The sequence below is a fragment of the Gopherus flavomarginatus genome, chromosome 2 (assembly GCF_025201925.1).
Source record: "Gopherus flavomarginatus isolate rGopFla2 chromosome 2, rGopFla2.mat.asm, whole genome shotgun sequence".
Taxonomy (NCBI): domain Eukaryota; kingdom Metazoa; phylum Chordata; order Testudines; family Testudinidae; genus Gopherus; species Gopherus flavomarginatus.
In genome coordinates, this window is record NC_066618.1 from 97,925,139 (window position 1) to 97,946,077 (window position 20,939).

The following is a 20,939-nucleotide window of genomic DNA, read 5'->3' on the forward strand; positions in this document are numbered from 1 at the left end:
CCATGCCAGTTGATTTGGGCTTCCAGGGCTCAGGCTGTGGGGCTGTTTCACTGCAGTGTAGACTTCTTGTCTTGGGCTGCAGCCTGAGGTCTGGGATCCTCCGATCTCACAGGGTCCTAGAGCCTGTAGGAGTCCTCAGCCCTGAGGTGAACCTGTTACCTCAAACAATGGATTTTGGGATATCCCTATAATAATCTGCCTGTCGGCCTCATAGTCTGTTCTTCACGAGGTATGAATTTCTGGGGTTGTTAAGGAAACACTGAAGGACACGAATATAACCTTCCGATAGAGTGATTGACACAGGCACTATATCTTCCAAAACAAAGTATCTTATTATTAAAGTAACTAAAAATCCCTAATACAGTGTAATCTAAAAATTCTAAATAAGACACAGTCCCTTGTTGCAAATTAAGAGAACATTCAAACTGCAGTAGCATACAGTTTAAATGATTCTAAGAGAAGCTCTTTGCTACAGATGGCCAGTTTGTAACAAATCTTTGACCACAGGTTTTAAATTATACTTTTAAGTTTTACATAATTAAAATACAATTAAAACACACACATTTCAAGCATACACATATTAAATACTATGCTAGACTACACAACACTAAAAATTATATTTAAAAACTGGCAGGCTTACTTTATAAATTCTTTGGCATTGTTCTTTAGTCACTATTGCTGCTCAGCTCTGCTTCTCTGCTACTGTTGCAGTTTATTCTCAGTCAACTCCTGTGATGAGTTGTCACCCTCGGGGTGCAGTCTGGGAGCCATGGGAACCTCTGTGGGCTCTAACTCCAGCAGATGGGTGGGCTTCTTTCACACTGCTTTGTTGGAGATTCAGCCTCACCAGACTCTGTTATCACCCAGCACGACATCAGGTGGCGCCACACGCCCAACTGAGTTACCTGAGTGCTTTACCTAAGCCACTCAAGGACATGCAGCCAATTTCCCAGCTCCCCCACTAGGCACCTCTGCTGGAGTATAAACCCAGAATTGTACCATCTTACACTGCTTAGGGATCTGTACAATGTAAGCTCATTAATATAGTTTGCCTTCCCCTCAATGTGGGAAAGATATGCACAACAAGCTTGTGTTAACCAAGCTGAGATTTTGCCCCTGACACTTCACTTAAAATACACTGGTTAAGATAAAGCATAAAACAACTTTATTAACTACAGAAAGATAGATTTTAAGTGATTATAAGTGATAGCAAACAGATCAAAGCAGATTACCTATCAAATAAACAAAAACATAAACTACCCTTAATATACTAGTTAGGATTTGAATTAGCAATTTCTCACCTTGACTGATGATACAAGCAGTCCACCAAGTTTCCATACACAGGCTAGAAATCCTTTTAGCCTGGGACCAGCACTTCCCCCAGTTCAATCTTTGTTCCTCAGGTGTTTCCAGGAGTTCTCTTGGATGGGGAGAGAGGCCCTGAGATGATGTCACTCCCCGCCTTCTAGTGCTTTTCCATATGTCGGGAGCCCTTTGTTCCAAACTCAGTTCCCAGTCCAGTTTGTGGAAAAATACAGGTACCAAAATAGAGTTCAGTGTTATGTGGTCTGGTCACATGCCCTTGCACGCCTTGAGTCATAGCAGCCATTACTTACAGGGTTGCTGAAACATTCCCAGGAAGGCACACCAGGTGGGGGATAAGCTTCTCCTAAGACCTATTGTTTCTCCTAATGGCCCATTTCCCTGAATAGGCCCTTCACAACCAGCTGTCTAGACTGGAAGCATTTTGCCTAGTAGGTGTCACTCAGGTGTAACTACATTTGAAATACATATACATGGTCAATATTCACAACTTCAGATACAAAAATGATACATGCAAACAAATAGGGTAATCATATTAAGCAAATCGTAACTTTTCCAATGTCACTTCACAAGACATATCTTGTACCAGATACATCATAATTATGTTTTAATCGTATAACAATCATACAGCTATAAAGAATCTGAGGTGCAGTGTCACAGCTCCCTTCCTCTGTTCACAGCTCACTCCCAGCAGCTTCTCTGTCATTTGTGCATTACTTATTTTGTTTTAATGTTGCTGATATTGTGGCTGCTGCTGAAGCTGCTGTCTTTGCTGCTGTAAGTGCTTTTATTCATCAGAGCTCTCCTCAGAACTCTAAGCTGTCTTCCAGGAGCTCTTCTTCTTGATTTCCAATCTCTTCATCCAACTTCTCCCGATTACAGACTTCCTCGCTGGCTCCTGACTGACTAACTGCCTGCCAGCACAGCGTTTTTTGTATTGTTCTAACACACATTACCTCATCTTCAGCTACCAGAACTGGCCCAAGTTAGTTCAGGCTGGTCTTCTTGACCTTTCTCCTATCTCTTTCATGCTGCACATGTTCACTGTCGCTGTTTCCTTCAGAGTTATGATTCTGCCAACCTCCTCACCTGCTTGTCTCTTTGCCAGGGTGCCAACTTAGCTCTCCTTGGCTCTCTGCCAATTAACTGAACTTTCACCCTGTCTCAATATTGAGCATGCTCAGGGTCTGCAGCATCCATCTTAGGGGGAGGTGACCCCTTCTTATTCAGGATAGAGATCAGGTGGACAAAGTGAAGGCTGGAGAAATTCTGAGGTAACAAACCTTTCATGGACAGTTATTCTCGATGTAGAACCATAACCCACCAACTGTGAAGTGCCCAGGAAGATCTTGGCCATATACTACCTCTGCACACCAAAAGATACATTTACCGTCTAAGAATGAACTTCAATGAGCTAAAGAATGGGAGCACCAAAAGGCATTTAGTGCCTCTTTGCTTCAGTCTTTACAACAAGAGTTAATTTTTTTACCAGATATTCAACACAATTAATATTAACAACAAGGGAGAAAGAACCAAGCCATGATAGGGAAAGAACAGTTAAAAGAATATTTAGATAAGTTAAATGTATTCAAGCCAGCAGGACTGGATGAAGTTCCCTCTAGGGTTCTTAAGGAAGTAACTGAAGTAGTCTTAGAACCATTAGCAATTGTCTTTGGGAACTCATGGAGAATGGGGTGAAACCTGCATGGGGGCACGAAGAGGGGAAGCACAGTTGTGCATGGGGAGCCATAATTTGTACTTTAACAATCATTGGATATATTTGTAATTTTGTGGGTGCTTTATTCATTAAAAACACAAAACAACTGCAAAACATTTTCATATTCATATTCATCATGTTTCATTCCTTGTGCTTCTCTAAAGAAACAGAAGAGTGTTTTCTCTACCCTCTAATTCCCTTCTTCTCCTTGATCTCTTTTTATAGTTCACCTGTTGGCCTCCTTGTTTCATGTTCTACATTTCAGATATGTTTTCTTTAGAAGAAGAGTCAAATCCTTGTTAACAGGATGTAAAAAAATGAAGAGGTGCCTGAGTTACGGTGGTCACCACTGAAGAGTCAGCATTTGCTAATGGAGTCCATATAGTTACAGTTATTTTCCACAGGTACCCAAGTATAGGGAAGAACTGTGGTATCTGTGGGCACACATTGACAACCTGATGGCCACTATATTTATACCTCAATGGCAAAAATTCTATAAATCAGATATCTCTACTTACAATTACCATCTTATTCTTCAGAGGTCTTGAGTGAAATCCTGGCTCCACTGAAGACAACGGCAAAATTCCCATTGACTTCAATGGCACCAGAATTTTACCCTTAACTCTAACAGTAGTGCCATGGCTAGAGAAGCCCTATATTTTACAGAAACATAGGAACATTATTTACTAAATTGCACTCCCGTCTTCACTTCTTTTCTCTGAGAACTTAATAATGTGTTTAAAATTCTTTCCAAAGTAATTAAACCATTTGATGCCATCAAGGTATTTCACCTATTCCTTTCATCTTATATGAAAGAAGTGAAATGAAAAAGAAAAAAGAAACAGAATGATTATCTTCTGGAGCTAGATCCTCATTTGGTGTAAATCAGCTTCTATCCATTGGCTTTTATGAAGTGATGCCAATTTATACTAGTTGAGGATCTGGCCCAAGGATTCAATAAATGCAACACTGTAATCAGTGTAACAAAACAGAGAACCTCCACGTTTTCCCGGTGAGATTTCTCTCTGAGAGTATTGCTGGCCTTGCTGACTGATCATTTACCTATGAACATCAGACAAAGAGTTCTTTGGGTGTAAAGGATTAGAGTTGCCTCCAGGAAGAATGTAATGCTAATAGATTTAGAGAGAGAATGAAAAATGCCTCCACTATTTAAGATGTACATTTTTGTAACTGAAAATTTTTATCATTGCCATCAAATTATTCTAGACTTTTTTCACTTTTGTAATTTGAGTTCTTATCCCTTAGAGAACAGGAAATGCTTTTATCTCTTTTTCAGCAGAGAACAAAATTGACTAATGATGAGGACTAGACAGCTTTACGGATATGTAATAAGATTTGTAACAGGATATTGAGCCTTTCACCTCTAGGTCACTGCATTGTTTCCACCTTAGGTCAGTAGTGACTCAAAGCTACTATCAGATGGCTGTTCATCAACTTTTGTGGAATGGGCTTGATGATCTTAGACAAGTTCCCAGCAGACAAGTGTCCATTTCATACAGAGCTTGATCCTGCAGGGCACCTAGCATTCTGGCCCCAACGTAGCAAAGCATTCAACACATGTTTAGCTGTAGGCATGAGTAGTCCCATTTGACTTAATATTGGAATGAATGATGTCCCACTGGACCACTCACATGCTTAAAGATTGCTTGATCAGTGACAGAATTCTTTGCATATTGCAGGATTGAGCTCCAAACAACCACCCCTAGTGGTACGAATTTACACCCAAGTTTATATTCCCAGCAGAAACCCTGGAGATTAAATGGTCATGGAGAACGATTTATTCTTTTTATCCTTGAAATAGTCCTTTTATATTTGCATTGAGGCATAAGAACCTAAGAATGGCCATACTGGGTCAAACCAAAGGTCCATCTAGCCCAGTATCCTGTCTTCCAACAGTGACCAATGCCAGGTGCCCCAGAGGGATTGAGCAGAACAGATAATCATCAAGTGATTCATCCCCTGTCACCGATTCCCAGCTTCTATCAAACAGGCTAGGGACACCATCGATGCCCATCCTGTTTCATAGCCATTGATGGACCTATCCTCCATGAATTTATCTAGTTCTTTTTTTAACCCTGTTATAGTCTTGGCTTTTACAACATCCTCTGGCAAGGAGTTCCACAGGTTGACCGGGCGTTGTGTGAAAAAATACTTCCTTTTGTTTGTTTTAGACCTGCTGCCTATCAATTTCCTTTGGTGACCTCTAATTATCGTGTTATGAGAAGGAGTAAATAACACTTTCTTATTTACATTCTCCACACCAGTCACGATTTTATAGACCTCTATCATGTCCTCCATTAGTCATCTCTTTTCCAAGCTGAAAAGTCCCAGTCTTATTAATCTCTCTTCATATGGCAGCTGTTCTATACACCTAATTATTTTTGTTGCCCTTTTCTGAACCTTTTCCAATTCCAATATATCTTTTTTGAGATGAGGTGATCACATTTTCACGCAGTATTCAAAATGTGGGCGAACTGTGGATTTATATAGAGGCATTATGATATTTTCTGTCTTATTATCTATCCCTTTCTTAATGATTCCCAACATTCTGTTCACTTTTTTGACTGCCGTCGCACATTGACTGGATGTTTTCACAAAACTATCCACAATTATCTCTTTCTTGAACGGTAACGGCTAATTTAGATCCCCTCATTTTATATGTGTAGTTCGGATTATGTTTTCCAATGTGCATTACTTTGCATTTATCAACATGGAATTTCGTCTGCCATTTTGTTGCCCACTCATCCAGTTTTGAGAGATCCTTTTGTAGCTCTTCACATTCTGCCTGGGACTTAACTATCTTGAGTAGTTTTGTATCATCTGCAAATTTTGCCACCTCACTATTTACCCCTTTTTCCAGAGACACACTGATAGGCCTGTTTGTTGGTGGTTAGAATACTGCTGCCGTGCTCATTGGGTCTGATTCTGATCTTACATGCAGCAGTTTTACACTGACTGACTTCCATAGAATTATTCTTTACTGATAACAGTGTCAGTAAGATCAAAGCCAGGCTCATTTGGTTTCTAGATAGAACTTCAGTCCCCAGGACTATCAATCAAGCAACTTTAATGAACAGGAAATTCATAGGTAGCAATTATTTTAATTTTAAAATAAATAATTGTCCTACAAGTTTTATCATAGAAATTGGAATGGCATGTATGAGGCCAGCCTGGGACTGAAACATGTAAAGTATAGGTCATTACTACAACTCTGTTAAGAAAATGTTGTATGTTAGGTATAGCCTCCACAGAGGCGAACTTTCATCTTTCAATGATGTCAACTGCAGTGTTACACATAAACTCCAGGGATGGGGAAATCATCTTGTTCTCTAAAATGTGACTCCTGCTTTGGGGACAGACTGCTGGTATGATTTAAAGAATGTTGTTTTATAGGTTTGGTTGTTCAGATTCGAAAGGCAATAGGGATTTTTATTTGCTATCTTTGTGAGAAGAGCAAAAAGGAACTAAAGAAGCAGAGAGGAAAAAATAATCCATCCCTATCGTATAGTTTGGCAATGAATGATGAGATTTCTTTTCCCCCTTTTGTCATTAATTTTCCAGGGAGAAGATCCATTACATTCGGACAGAGGGTACACATGGGCTTGAAAAGTTGTCCTGTGATGCAGATTTAGTAATTCTACTGAGGTAATCAGTTTGAACAAAAACAGAACTTTGTCACTCATGGTACGCAAGAAGCTGGTTAGCTGTCTCCACCCTATGTTTTTTGACATATTTTAGGTGATTGACAGAATTTGTTAAACCTAGGCTGATCTCTGCTAGGGCCCTATCATGATTACACAGGGATTCATTTGTCCTGATAGCCAGTTGGTTTTCATAATAATTCAACCACAATATATGTGTCAAATCATACTTTCCAGAAACTAGTCCCCACTGGCACAATGAACTTTACCCTTCGATTGCACTGAACAGTAAGGTTTGGGCTTTAAGTATCAGATTAAAAATTACATTTTAAATTTTTCTGTGGCATTTTGAAATGCAGAAATGTGGTTCACACCTCTCTGAGTAACAATCAGATGCAAATTATAGGAATGTCAGTTATGCCATTGGCCGTGCTTTCCAGGAGGCTATCTCACATAAAGGAAGAGCTGAGCTACAGTGGAGTGAATAATCATTACTATTTATTGGAGGCAACACCTTAGTAACGTAGGCAGGATCGTCTCATCTTTTGGAGCTCCAATGAAATTAGCGCTTTAGAACCTAGGATAATTTGATTTATGTGGCTCAACACAATGAAGGATTACATTTCTCCATTGCCCTGTGTTTACACTAAAATACATGCCACCCAAATTGATTTTGATTGGAGTTACACAGCCCAGTCTATCTAATGCAAGAAGTATATGACTTGCTCCAACCACCTGTACCTTGATGCAGATGATCAGAGAGCCATGCAGTGACTTTAGCAAAATATATGACCAAGACAAATCATAGTCAAAAGGGAAACAATGTGTGTAACAATATGTATCCCCTGTTCTTGCTTTTGACCACTGGATGTTGCTGCTTTTACCATTGCCTCAAACCTTGGCTCATCCATCCAATCTGGCACTGTCTTGGCATGAAAATGCCTAATGGAACTCACTTCGTTATGGTAAATTGAAGTTTTTGCTTCTTGAGACCATGTCTGGTTGGGAAGATCACTGTTTTATGCATCTGTTGGTACTGATTATTATGTTGTAAGTCATGATCAAATGAAGGGCTACCCAAACTGATCTTTATAACAGAATTCTGCTGTACTGAATTCTTGTGCTTCTTCCTGTGTAATGAGCATAAACAGGGCCTGTCTCTATCATTTTTCCTTGCAGCCTCTTTGAAGAGGATATTATGTCCTACATACCCTTGCAGGCTGCCTTCCACCCTGGCTACAGCTTCTCTCCTCGCTGTTCTCCCTGCTCCTCACCTCAGAACTCTCCAGGTAAATGGAGGGGAAACGTGTTTGTTGTGCTTCTCCATCTGATAATCACAGAGGGGTGGGTCTCAGCTACAATAAATTGTTGTATCTCATTGACCTCAAAGGAGTTGTGACAGTTTATACCAGCTGAGAATTGACCCCAGACAATTTTTCTGCTGGAGTGTTTAGTTAATACACAGAATGCTGTCATTTTCATTTGTCTCATGGGACACTGATGCTCTCAGCATGGTGGGAATCAGAGATTGTCCAAGGAGAAGAAAATATGGTCCCAGCTTCCAAACGGTTAGGGGAGATTAGACTGAGAAGGGGATTCTGTGTTCTAAGTCTAATCTATTGACATGTAAGTACATTCTTGAATATCGATATTAGATGGGAGAAGCAAAGTCCAAATCACATATGTATGACAAAGCTTTCAGAACTCCAGTAAACAACTATAGGCCAAACTTAATATCCAGCCAGACACTGTTTCCAAGACTGCTCCTTCTCCCAGGATTCATAGATTTTAAGGCCAGGAAGAACCATTAGATCATCTATTCTAGTCCGACCTCCTGCATGTCACAGGCTAGATAATTTCATCCAGTTACCCTGTATTGAGCCCCATAACTTATGTTTGACTAAAGCATGTATTCCAGAAAGGTATCAATTTGTAGAAGATTGTTTCCAAGTGTTGTGTATCTCTGAAATATTGTCTGTGCCAAGGAAATTGAGCAGCAGGTGGCTCCCTTTAGCTAAAACACCCAACCCTAACTCAGAAGGATACTGAATTTGTCAACATCTCCACCATGCAACTGGTTTCGTGGTCATTTTGAGTAACATCCCAGAAATATGATCTTAAATCAGTGTAGGCTATTTTCAAAACCACCTGAGCTATTTGGACATCTAGCTCCTATTAAAGTTGATAGGAATTGGGTGCCAGATGCCCTGATGACTTCACAAATACCAGTCTTAATATTTTTGTGGAAAAACACTGACATCTTGTCTATGCAGGGGAGATCTTTGAAAAAATTCCTATTGTTATCACTGGATTCGCTGATTGCAAGTAGGGATAAACTTCAATGCAAATTGTGGGTTTTAATGTCCTCAACAGGGGTTTGCATCTGTACTTACTACTGATCTAATGGGGCAGATCTCTAGTTTGCATGAGATTTAAACATTTGACCAATATCCTCACTCATTGGTGTGTTGAGAGACATGCAGTGGCTTTTAACCTTTTTTGTGGAAAGATGGTAATATGACAAATAGGATTGATTTGAGTGAATGTACTATTTGTTCATCTGTACTACTGGTTGCATCAACTCAAAATAACCAGTAATTACTTCTCTTGTGTGGTGTAAAAAATATTCTGACAGAACAAGAGAAGCTTCAGCAGAGATTCTCCTTGAATGCTATATAAATGTGCCTTTCTGTTTTATCATCTGAGTCAAATAGTAATGTCCTTCTGTTGCTACAAATGAGTCTTCACAGATACTTTGTGCTTCAACTAAATGTAAACTTGTTTCCTTCTTCTGGAGGCTTTTCTGCCAAATTTTTCATAAAAGGACTTGTTTTCATTGTCTCCTCTAAAGAGATAGGGAAATGAGATTTCATGGATCCCATCCTCTAATACTGATTGCTATGATGCTCATTTACGCAACAGAACTAATCAGCTGCTTTCAGAATTCAGACTTCAAAACAAAACAGGTCCCGAATTGCTGAAAATCTACTGTTAATGTGAAAATGTAAGACTTCTTGCTGACAGAAATCCTCTCTTGTGCCACAAAGGTTTTTGTGTTTATAGCTGAATGTCTTTAATATACAGAAGGCATTTAACCCAGAAAACCCCAATTCCCAGCCATGCCTGGGCCTCCTAGAAGTGCTAAATAGAAGTGCTGCTTTGGATTCAAAGGTTTAATCCTGCCAGATAATGAGATCTCCTGGAAGATGGTGAGGAGAGAGATTTTCAAGAGTATATCGACACCTAACTCCCATTGATTTTCCATTCCAGTCAATGAGAATTGAAGGCTCGGGAAGCAAAAAGGGACCACAGCCATCATCTTGGTCAGATGATGCAGCTGTCCAGAAGTGTTGGGAACCACAGAATTATAGTAACTGATGGCTGCATTAATGACAAATAGAACCTGAAAATAATGAGCACTCAGAAATTCTACATTTACCAATAAAAGTTCACATAATATTTTCTAGCAAGTTGTAACTGAAAATACCAGGTGTATGAATAAGACCCTCTTTAAAAGATTTTTAAACTCTGTGACTTTGCTCTTTTCCCTTCTAGGATTACAGCGAGCTAGTGCAAGAGCGCCTTCTCCATATAGGAGAGACTTTGAAGCCAAGTTACGCAATTTCTATCGAAAACTTGAAGCCAAAGGATATGGGCAAGGTCCAGGTAAAATTAAGTGAGTATTATGTCAAATGATTAAAATAATTTAACATGATGCATCTTAGTCTTGTCACTGTAGTAATGAATCAGGAGATTGATCGGATATATGTGAAGATACATCGTTATCGTGGGTCAGGAATGAAACATTAGATGATGTATCTATGTATTTTATCCAGGAAAAGTGTGTGTGTACACACACACACACACACAGAAACACGTAAACAAAAAAATAGGCCAACAAGAGGGTTATATCTGGGGTGCTTTATTTCTCATGGATCTATTTGTTCCTACATTCCTCCTCTACCTATTTTAAGGAGATGTTGGTATTTCTAGCTATATCAGTAATGGTAGAGGAATAACATGTTAGACAAATATGAATGATATTGGACCAATACACTATTACAGTTCTGAAGTAACTCCCAAATCCTTTGGCTTTACTCTGAGTTGACATTTCAGTGTAACTCGGGATGAAAATTTGGCCCTGATTGTTGTAAACATTGTGGGCTGGAGTACCTACAGCTCCCATTGATTTGAACTGGCAGACCAGGTGCTCAGCACTTCTGAAATTCAGGCCCTATCAATTGCTCTCTATTCCCCATTGCACCTAAATATTAGTTAGACTAGCTCTTTTTTCATTCTGTTAATATATTTTTGGGATCTGATCCTGTAATTCTCTGTCACTCCATTGTGGAGTTCACATTCCAAACAGCCTGGTAGCTGGCTTGCCTCTCTGCAGCATTTTCTGTGGATAGTTATAGTAATTGGCTAAAGCACTGTATGCTTCTAAGGTATTTCCTGGGCATCTGGTTGAATTCATGCATCAGGCTGGCTTCATACCAAACCACATGTGTTGTGGAAAAAATATCTGAAAACCAGTCAATTTATTCTAGGCAAATGTCATCACCAAACTATTCTTGCACTGTCTGAGGAGCTCTAGCCATTGGTTATCCCCTTCAGAGTCCTGCCAAGGCAGACATGAAGAACATTCCAAAAGGACTAAGTGTCATTACATTTCAACTATATATGAAAAATAAGAACTTCTTGTACAGAGGATATTTTTACAATGGGCAAGCTCGTAAGTAGTCTTTGAAACACTGAGCTATTAATTAAAGATGTTTGGGAGAGTATATGGGGCCATTTAGTGGATATAGGTAAGGACTGATTCTCCCCTTGCTTACACCAGTGTATCTTATGGTATAATGCCATGGAAGTCCACTGGTGTAAATCCAGTGTGAGATCAAAATCGACTCCAGGAAGGTAGAAAGGCCAGAGGCCCATCTGTAGCACTAATTTCTGTAGGAGATGCTATGGAGAGCCTTTGGGGTACAGCAAGATTTTGAACCTAACTATCACTGAGAGGAGAAATCTACCTTTCAGTCATAGAGTAAATCTTAACTAAACAAATAAACAAGAACCAATAAAAGGCCAAAACCAGCCTTTTGCACAAGCAGGCATAACTCGATAGACTTCAGTAGAATTCCATTGTTTTATTCCAGGGCTTAGTCTGGCCCTTTAATAGCATCTGTTTCCCTTTATGTATATTTGATAATAGCACCTCTCACTCCCCTTCTCAAGAATTTCAAGCTGTGCTGATTAACAAGATCTTTATTACTATGTTCTTTTGCAGGTTAATTATACGGCGTGATCACTTGCTGGAAGGCACCTTCAATCAGGTGATGGCTTATTCACGCAAGGAGCTTCAGCGGAACAAACTCTATATCACGTTTGTTGGAGAGGAGGGGTAGGGAACTATTAAATATTGTGCATTGTGAGAGAGCCATTGCATTGCAAAGCAAGTATGGCATTGGGAAAAGGTTGAATCTCTCCTGTTGTGCATTAGGTTTTACTTGTTACCTTTGGGGAGGTGAACTGGTGTGTGTAAAATTAAAAACAACCCAAACCTTTGTACTACTTAGTACTTCTCCATGCTGAGCACTTCTACAGTTCCTGAGTTCTTCTAAAACATTAACTGATTAAGACTCACTATCCTGGTGCCATGGGTAGTGAGGCACTAGCCCAAGTAAATATCAGGTTGTTAATCCTCCTCTTCAACGAGCAATTTTCACTGCCTCTTTAAAATGAACCTTTGTTGCGGTTGAAAAAATATTTTTCTCACTCACTCTAGCTGAAGTGAGAAGCATAAATACTATTAGAAGAGCCATTGTTACTGTCAACCAGAAGCAGAAAGTACTGGAAATCTCTTGAGGCATCCTTTTTTTGTGAGACTTCCTGGCTGATCTTGCAAACCCAAGAAATTCTGGTAATTCAGATGAGATTACAGTAAACAGCTGAGTTTTTGTTTTCTTATCCAACCAAACCTTGCAAACTCTTCAAATCAACAGTTATGCTCTACATGAGGCTTCATCTGCAAATTTTAATTAAAGAAAGACATTTTGAATCTCTCCAGTGTTTCAAATAATGAAGGCTTGGAATCCTGTTTTAATTGTGTTGTGCATACAATCTCTTATTAGAAACACAGATTTAGGGACAAAAAGGGAGATACAGTTTCAGCTCCAAAGATGTTAGGGCAGCTGGCAAAGTGCACAGCAATCGCTGCTGATTGAACTTGCTAAGGTAACATAGCAAGTAAAGAGTTCTGTAGAGTTTAGTTCATCTGGAGATAAAATGAAAACAGAGTAAATCACCACCTAGAAAGGAGGGTACTTTTAGTGCTGTTGATATTATGGACTTTATTAACCCCTTAATTTGTGAACATCTGTGGAGTCAGTGTCATCTAAAAGTTAGAGAAGTTCTGTTATAACAAGTTCTGTCCCTGACTCTGCCGCCACCTTACAGTGTGACCAAGGGTAGATCATTAACCTTTCCTTTGTCTCAGTTTACTCATTTGGAGAATGGTTCTAATATGCTAACAATGGCCCATGCAATGAACTTTACTAGGTATTTCCCCCTAATTACCAATAACTTCTACCATGTTTGGTATAGTATCCTGCAAATCATAAAAATCGAATCATTTATATTTGAGGCCAAAGATCCTGCTGGAGGCACCCTAATGTGGAAAGTGAGGAGGTGAGCAGATTTAATGGTGCAAAGTGCCCTCAATGACCCATGTTCCTGGCAATGTGGGGTACATAAGGAGAGCCAGCACAATACATAAATTGGGCAGCACTGGCTGTGAAGGGAATGTGTTGAATTAATATATCTCCCAGAAGCCTTCAGTGCAGGGCTCCTATGAGGGATTTCAGAGAAGCAGGCAGGTTTAATTTATACCACCTTGCTCCAGCCATAGCGAATCTAGCCCCATATCTTTATATTAATTGAGCCAGATTTTTATCAGAAAAATAATTTGGTCCAGGCTCCTTCACTTTCATGGCTTTAATCTGACTGCATACTTAAGAGTCAGAGCTGCTTGGAGTTAAAGGCCCATATCAAAATGTAGCATTGAAAGTGGGCAAGACTGCCTTGTGCCTCCTTCCAACGTGAATGAGTCAGACATACAGCCACTTGCAATTATGCTACTCTAACTTCAGCCTTATTATAGAGTAGGCTGATCCAGCTGCAGAATTTTCCACCTCCTTTGAATTTATTAAATGTAAAAAGTAATGCCTGTCTCAGAAACCATTTTGGCATTAAGTGATTTATGGCTGCAAGTGGTTCTTTCTTATTACTGTGTGAAGGTTTATATTAAACTAACCATAAAAGCTGCCTAACCCTATTGCAGGACAGTCTGTTTTTAATAAATCCTTCTTGTTTGGGATTAATGCATTCATGAAGCATTTTTTAAATAGTTGAGATAATTGAAAAAGGTCTGATTTAAAAGGAGAAGAAAGAAAGAAAGAAAGTGGCCCTTTAAAGAGAGAAGTCATAAATCCAGACAGCAAGGCTTAACTTAAATGTAAATGTCCCTCTCCAAGATACCAAATAAACTTGAAACCACCAGAAAACTAAAAAAGCACATGTTAACCAAATGAAAAATCACCATACCAGTTTACAGGAGAGAGAGTTGTGTGAGGAACCACAACCACGCATTGTAAGTAAGTACCCAAGGTTTGATATCTTGGGACTGGAATGTGCTTCAGATTGCATACTCAGGCAGGAAGTAAGAACCCTCTTTTACTCCCCTGTGTGAGCTACCCAGACCATGAATCTAGGTCTTCATAGTTAAGCAGATAGACCCCTGCAGAGCAAAGAAATGTGAGAAGTCTTGTCTCACTGCTGCCCAGCGGAGAGAAGGGATGCTGTGCAGTTGCAAATTATTACTGCATGGAACAAAGGGGATATAGGAGAAAGCTATATTCAGGGATGTGTCTGTCATGATACCTTCCAGGAGTGCTACTTGGGGAATAATGCAGCTTATGCATCGTGACTTGCTGAAGTCTCTTCCTAAAATTAAAACGTGGTCCTTGAAGAGGAGAATTAGCATCAGCAAACATGTTAGAAATTATTGTCTGAAAGTAAGACATTAGCCAGTGCAGATGCAAAGCATGAAATGCACACAGCTAGAAATGAGACTCATTTTATCTGAATTTCCTTTCCAGCTTGGACTACAGTGGTCCTTCCCGAGAGTTCTTCTTCCTTCTGTCTCAGGAGCTCTTCAATCCTTACTATGGCCTGTTTGAGTATTCAGCCAATGACACTTACACTGTACAGATCAGCCCCATGTCTGCGTTTGTGGAAAACCACCTTGAATGGTAAGGTCTTCTGTATAAGTGTTAAGCAGAATGAAACAGTCCAGTTGGATCCACATGATAAAGGGCACATGTGTTACAAATGCTGTCAGTTTACATCAGGTTCCATGTAAATCCCATTCCTACCATTGTCGGGGGGAGTGAGATTCTTTAGAAATGGGGCAGGAGAAGAAAGCAAGAAAGAGGGAATATCTGTGTGTAGATAAAATAATAGGGTCTGAAAGAGGAGAAGTTAGCAGGCCTCTTACTGAAATGTACTATCTTATCACTGCATGCTCTGACACTAAGGCATTGTTTGTGCCTGTGTGTGAGTGTGCAAGATTTAGTAGAGTAAGACGATTCAAGGAGCTTTCTTTTATCCTGCTATCCTTGCATTCCTGTGCAGAGGTCAGGTACAATTGCTATTCTCCAAGTCACCTGAATGCAAGAACTCAGCAAGCCCAGAGAGGGCTGGAAGTGGCATGACTGTGGCTCTGCCCACCCTGCACTCCAGGCATCACTGTTCCTGCCTGTGGCACACCTTCAGGTGCTTCTGCTGGGATGAATGTTCCACACTGCCCCCTACTGCAGGCTGTGCCTGGACAGCACACTTTAGCCCTAAATAATGCTGTAGCCTCTGAAATAGCTTAGTTTTTGTGTGATGGGACCAGTAAGAATGGGCTTTCCTCACCTTCAGTGTATATTTTGAGAATCAGTTTGCTGTTTCACATTTGTTTTTATTGTGTGCCTGCGGATAGGATTCTGATCTTCTCAGTTTACTGTCTGCCTCTGCATCTCTCTATCTTTTGGGAGTTGTTTTCCTTTTGATAATTTCAGATGTGGCGCACTGAACTGTGGGCAGCTGATTCCAAGCTTTATTTGTTGCTTTTGAACAGAAGCACTTGTTGGGATTTCATTAAGTTAGCAAAACATTGACATATCAATTATTCCTATTGATGTTTTTCTTTATTGAGGGAATCTCAGTAACTCACATCAGAAGGGTTTTTTTTTAGTAGAGTATAATACATGCCTCATTCAAGTTGTGAGTTTCATATGTCCTTCTGTTCTTGTAAACACTTCCTCCGTCCCATTAGCTTAGGGCAGGTAGTAGGAAGTCTCATACCAGTAAATTGTTCAATTTGGGATCTGGTATGTGGTTGCAGCAGATGGGTAATATATACATATGCCTGGGATGCAGTAGTGGTGTCTGAAATAAGTGTTTGGTACATCACCACTCTCGTGAAGTTGAGTACCATGGGATCGGTGACTTGTCATCTGTAATACATATATCAGAATGCCTTCCCACTTCTCATTCTCAATGAGTGTTCAATTCAGATATTGCAATGCTTCCTATGGCTGGCCTAGTTTCTGATGGCAGAAACACAAAGCCTTCCATCTGCTTTTTAAGCATGGTTGAGGAGTTCCAGAGTTCAGTGGCTGTAGCTATGAAATGGATGCATTTTGTTTTCTATGTACTGCACCTTTCCAGTTTCTAAAAATTCTTCCTGTGAGAAGAGTTTAGCAGCCATTTTGTCCTCAAGTGTGATACAGTACAGCCTGTTGGAGAGGAGACACACACTGTGCTCTCTCCTACTTTTCTTCTCTCTTACTTTGTTGTCCTCTTAACATAAAATGGAGTTAATGTAGACTGAAAGTACTTGGTTGCTCTTTGTGTATAGAAAATATATAATACAGAGTCAGACATGTTCAGCCATCGTTGTCCAGAAGGATGAGTCAATCAGGGAAAGGGAGGGCCTTGTGAGTAGCGAAAGGAGTTGTAAACCAAAATATGGGAGGTTTGCAAGAGCCAAGGAAAAAATAAACAATAGGGTGGCTGTTGAGTAACAGCACTTGAACCTTTGGATATAATTAGCTGAGGCCAAAAGCTCATAATCAGCGTGATCAGTTTCACAGCTGGCTTTTAGTATATAGATACATTTTCTCTTGCTATGCATACTGATTAATAGATTGCTATTAATATAAAGACAATATTTTACCTCAGATATACACATGCAACTCCAGTTGACTATACTGGTAGTTCTATGCATCCATCAGAGGCAGAATTCGGACCCAGCATTTTAAAGTCCAAAGAATGGAATTAGTCCATTAAGGGTATATAGACTCATATATCTGAGGATAGGTTATAAACCTGCCTGTGGTTGTTTGTGTGTGAGGAGTGGGACTTTTTTTAAAGCTCTCAGCGTTGTCCTAATTCGACTCCCATTGAAATCAATGGTAAAACTCTTCTCATTAAAATTTATCTATCTTAGGGTTTCTTATGCCCTCCTGCCTTACCATAGTATCTTAGCACTGGGGACAATAATATTCCTCTTGCTCCCAGATTTGTTGTGAAATACCTAACATACGGATATATGTAAAGTGGTTTGAGAGCCTCGGATTTAACTCGCTGGATAAGTGTAAAGTATTAATATTAGAGTCATTTTAAACTTTAAAGTTTGAGGTCAGTCACAAAAATTACACAATCACAGATTGTTTCAGGTTTGGGGTTTCCTTGAGCCTTGTACCTTATTTATGGCAGACTTTCAGTAGTGCAAACAGCTTATCATTCACATGGAATCTGTCCTTGGGCTCCTTTTTCTTTTAGGAAGTATTGCAAGTCCATCAAGGGGTACATAGTGCATAAGGCATCTTTAGCAACAGCTGTTGGAATTTTCTCTTGCAGTATGAATGCTGATGAGTTTGGGATAAAACATACATAAGAAAATATTAACTGTTGTCCAGGCTGGGGGAACTGAGAAATCCATATTTTCTCTCCCAGCCAAAAAATTTTAGTTCTCCCCCCATGACTTATTTCATGCCTTGTTCCTTTTGCAAACAACATTCCAAATCCAGAGTGAGCACTTCAAAGAACAGAGTAGTCATGTGTATGCCAAGTGAAAATTGAGACATAGACTGGAAAATATTTCTCATTTATGGAGAAACTGAGATTTAACATTTTTCCTACAAGCTTCCACTGAATAAGACTTTTTTCCAGGTCTTGTGTAAATGTTGTATGCACAAAACTAAGAGATATCACACATACTCATGTTTAGAAATTACAGTAATGGAAAGAAAAGATATCTGAAAGGAAGCTAATTAAATCTCTCTCTAGAGTGAAGAAGTGTAATGGGAAAATGTTGGCTGTATGTAGTAGATTATACCTTGGATCCATAACCATATTGATTCTTCTTTAACGATGCAATAGTAAGCATTATATCTTATCTAGTCAGCCTGTATAGCTACCTGTCTGAATATTTATAAAGCAACCAATCATGATGGTATTTAGGCAATATATAACAGCTGCGCTTGTACAGGCTTCAGAAGGTGAAGGCTTTCCCTGTCTGCTGAAAATAACATGACACATTTGCTGAAGAAGTCCCTCTTTCCCCAAATAAATTAACCAAGTCCAGTGGCATGTGAACATAAGAACAGCCGTACTGGGTCAGACCAAAGGTCCATCTAGCCCAGTATGCCAGGTGCCCCAGAGGGAGTGAACCTAACAGGTAATGATCAAGTGATCTCTCTCCTGCCATCCATCTCCATCCTCTGACAAACAGAGTCTAGGAACACCATTCCTTACCCCATCCTGGCTAATAGCCATTAATGGATTTAACCTCCATGAATGTATCCAATTCTCTTTTAAACACTGTTATAGTTCTAGCCTTCACAACCTCCTCAGGTAAGGAGTTCCACAAGTTGACTATGCACTGTGTGAAGAAGAACTTCCTTTTATTTGTCTTAAATCTGCTGCCTATTAATTTCATTTAGTGATCCCTACTTCTTGTATTATGGGAATAAGTAAATAACGTTTCCTTATCTACTTTTTCCACATCTCTCATGATTTTATATACCTCTATCATATTCCCCCCTAGTCTCCTCTTTTCCAAGCTGAAAAGTCCTAGCCTCTTTAATATCCCCTCATATGGGACCCGTTCTAAACCCCTAATCATTTTAGTTGCTTTTCTCTGAACCTTTTCTAGTGCCAGTATATCTTTTTTGAGATGAGGAGACCACATCTGTACACAGTATTAAGGATATAGGCATACCACTGATTTATATAAGTGCAATAATATATTCTCCTTCTTATTCTCTATCCCCTTTTTAATGATTCCTAACATCCTGTTTGCTTTTTTGACCGCCTCTACACACTGCGTGGACATCTTCAGAGAACTATCCATGATGACTCCAAGATATTTTTCTTGATTTGTTGTAGCTAAATTAGCCCCCATTATATTGTATGTATAGTTGGGGTTATTTTTTCCAATGTGCATTACTTTACATTTATCCACATTAAATTTCATTTGCCATTTTGTTGCCCAATCACGTAGTTTTGTGAGATCTTTTTGAAGTTCTTCACAGTCTGCTTTGGTCTTAACTATCTTGAGCTGTTTAGTATCATCTGCAAACTTTGCCACCTCACTTTTTACCCCTTTCTCCAGATCATTTATGAATAAGTTGAATAGGATTGGTCCTAGGACTGACCCTTGGGGAACACCACTAGTTACCCCTCTTCATTCTGAGAATTTACCATTAATTCCTACCCTTTGTTCCCTGTCTTTTAACCAGTTCTCAATCCATTAAAGGATCTTCCCTCTTATCCCATGACAACTTAATTTATGTAAGAGCCTTTGGTGAGGGACCTTGTCAAAGGCTTTCTGGAAATCTAAGTACACTATGTCCACTGGATTCCCCTTGTCTTTCTTTTGGTAGAAAGAAAATGATTGTAGGCAATGACCCTGAAAGATCCCCTATGTGTTCTTGACCAGGTCTGTGGGACAATTGAGGTAGAGAGAGCCCGTGAACAATCCATCCCAGGTTTTCTATCAGACCCAGTGCGTGCTGGGAGAAAGGACAGTTGAGAATGTTAAAAAGTTCTCTACTGACCTGCAACAAAGTTGGATATAATATTCAGTAAATCCTCTAGTTCTCTATCATAATGCTGACTACTTAGCATATTAATAGAAGGTTCCCAATAGCCTGTAACAGCAGCTTCTTACTTGCTTCCCTGTTGACATTCCTTGGAAAGAATTTTGAAATGGCTTTCAGTTTTGCAGTAGGACTAACTCATTGGGGTCCATGGTCAGTCATTTATTCATGAGTATACAGAGATGCTTTTGTTCTGGTGGTTTTCCTGGCTTTCTTGTGCTTGTGACATTCTAGATGATGAAGTCCATATGGACTGGATCAAAGGTTAAAAGAGTGCAAAGAGTCACAAGACACTGATATTTAGCAATAGTCATCTGAATCGTCACTGGGAAGGCACTGCAAAAACACAACCATTGTGTTAGGATCAAAACTTCCTCTATCCTAGGGATGGGAAAACTTATTTGTCTTATTTCTAACCCACTCAAACATTGTAAATTTGGAAGTTTAACTTAAGCACCAAAGATTATTAGGTTTGCTTTCCATGTGATGAAAAGCGGAGGAAGGGAACTTTCTCTCTGTTGCCCCACCTCAAGATAACTCTTCTCAGATGGAAATTTCTGCTTATTTTCTTTTCCTGTTCAATTTTGTGTATCTCATGGAAGTAGAAAACATCCCAACTCTGCTTGAAAGGCTTGAAGAAGATTCAGTGTGCCTTCAGCAAGCAACTGGTTTATAATGTGGGAAATATCAAGACGCTTGCATGCACACAAATACACACCTATAAACACACCTTGGAATCATTGCTAGACATAATGGTATAAAATAGTCAGTGTCTCTCATTGTGTTCCCTATGGGCCTGTCATAAACAGATAGCTAAGGGTTAACGTCTCTTTCACCTAGAAAGAAGTAATCTGAAATACCTGACCAGAGGACCAATCAGGAAACAAGACTTTTTCAAATCTGGGTGGAGGGAAGTTTGTGTGTGAGTCCTTTGTTCTGGTCTTGTGCCTGTCTCTCTCTCGGCTATGGGAGGATTTCTGTCTCTTGCTTTCTAATCTTCTGTTTCCCAGTTGTAAGTACAAAAGA

The 20,939-nt window shown here is 39.6% G+C and overlaps 1 protein-coding gene across 3 annotated transcripts in view; it reads left to right on the forward strand.

Moving 5' to 3' along the window:
- Positions 1-20,939, forward strand: part of HECW1 (HECT, C2 and WW domain containing E3 ubiquitin protein ligase 1) — a 385,797-nt gene that overhangs the window by 324,240 nt on the left and 40,618 nt on the right. For all 3 annotated transcript variants that reach the window (XM_050937655.1, XM_050937656.1, XM_050937657.1), the window contains 5 exons: positions 6,623-6,706; positions 7,882-7,991; positions 10,258-10,378; positions 11,990-12,103; positions 14,859-15,011. In XM_050937655.1, the coding sequence (XP_050793612.1) occupies positions 6,623-6,706; positions 7,882-7,991; positions 10,258-10,378; positions 11,990-12,103; positions 14,859-15,011 (582 nt within the window). The remainder of the gene's footprint in view (positions 1-6,622; positions 6,707-7,881; positions 7,992-10,257; positions 10,379-11,989; positions 12,104-14,858; positions 15,012-20,939) is intronic.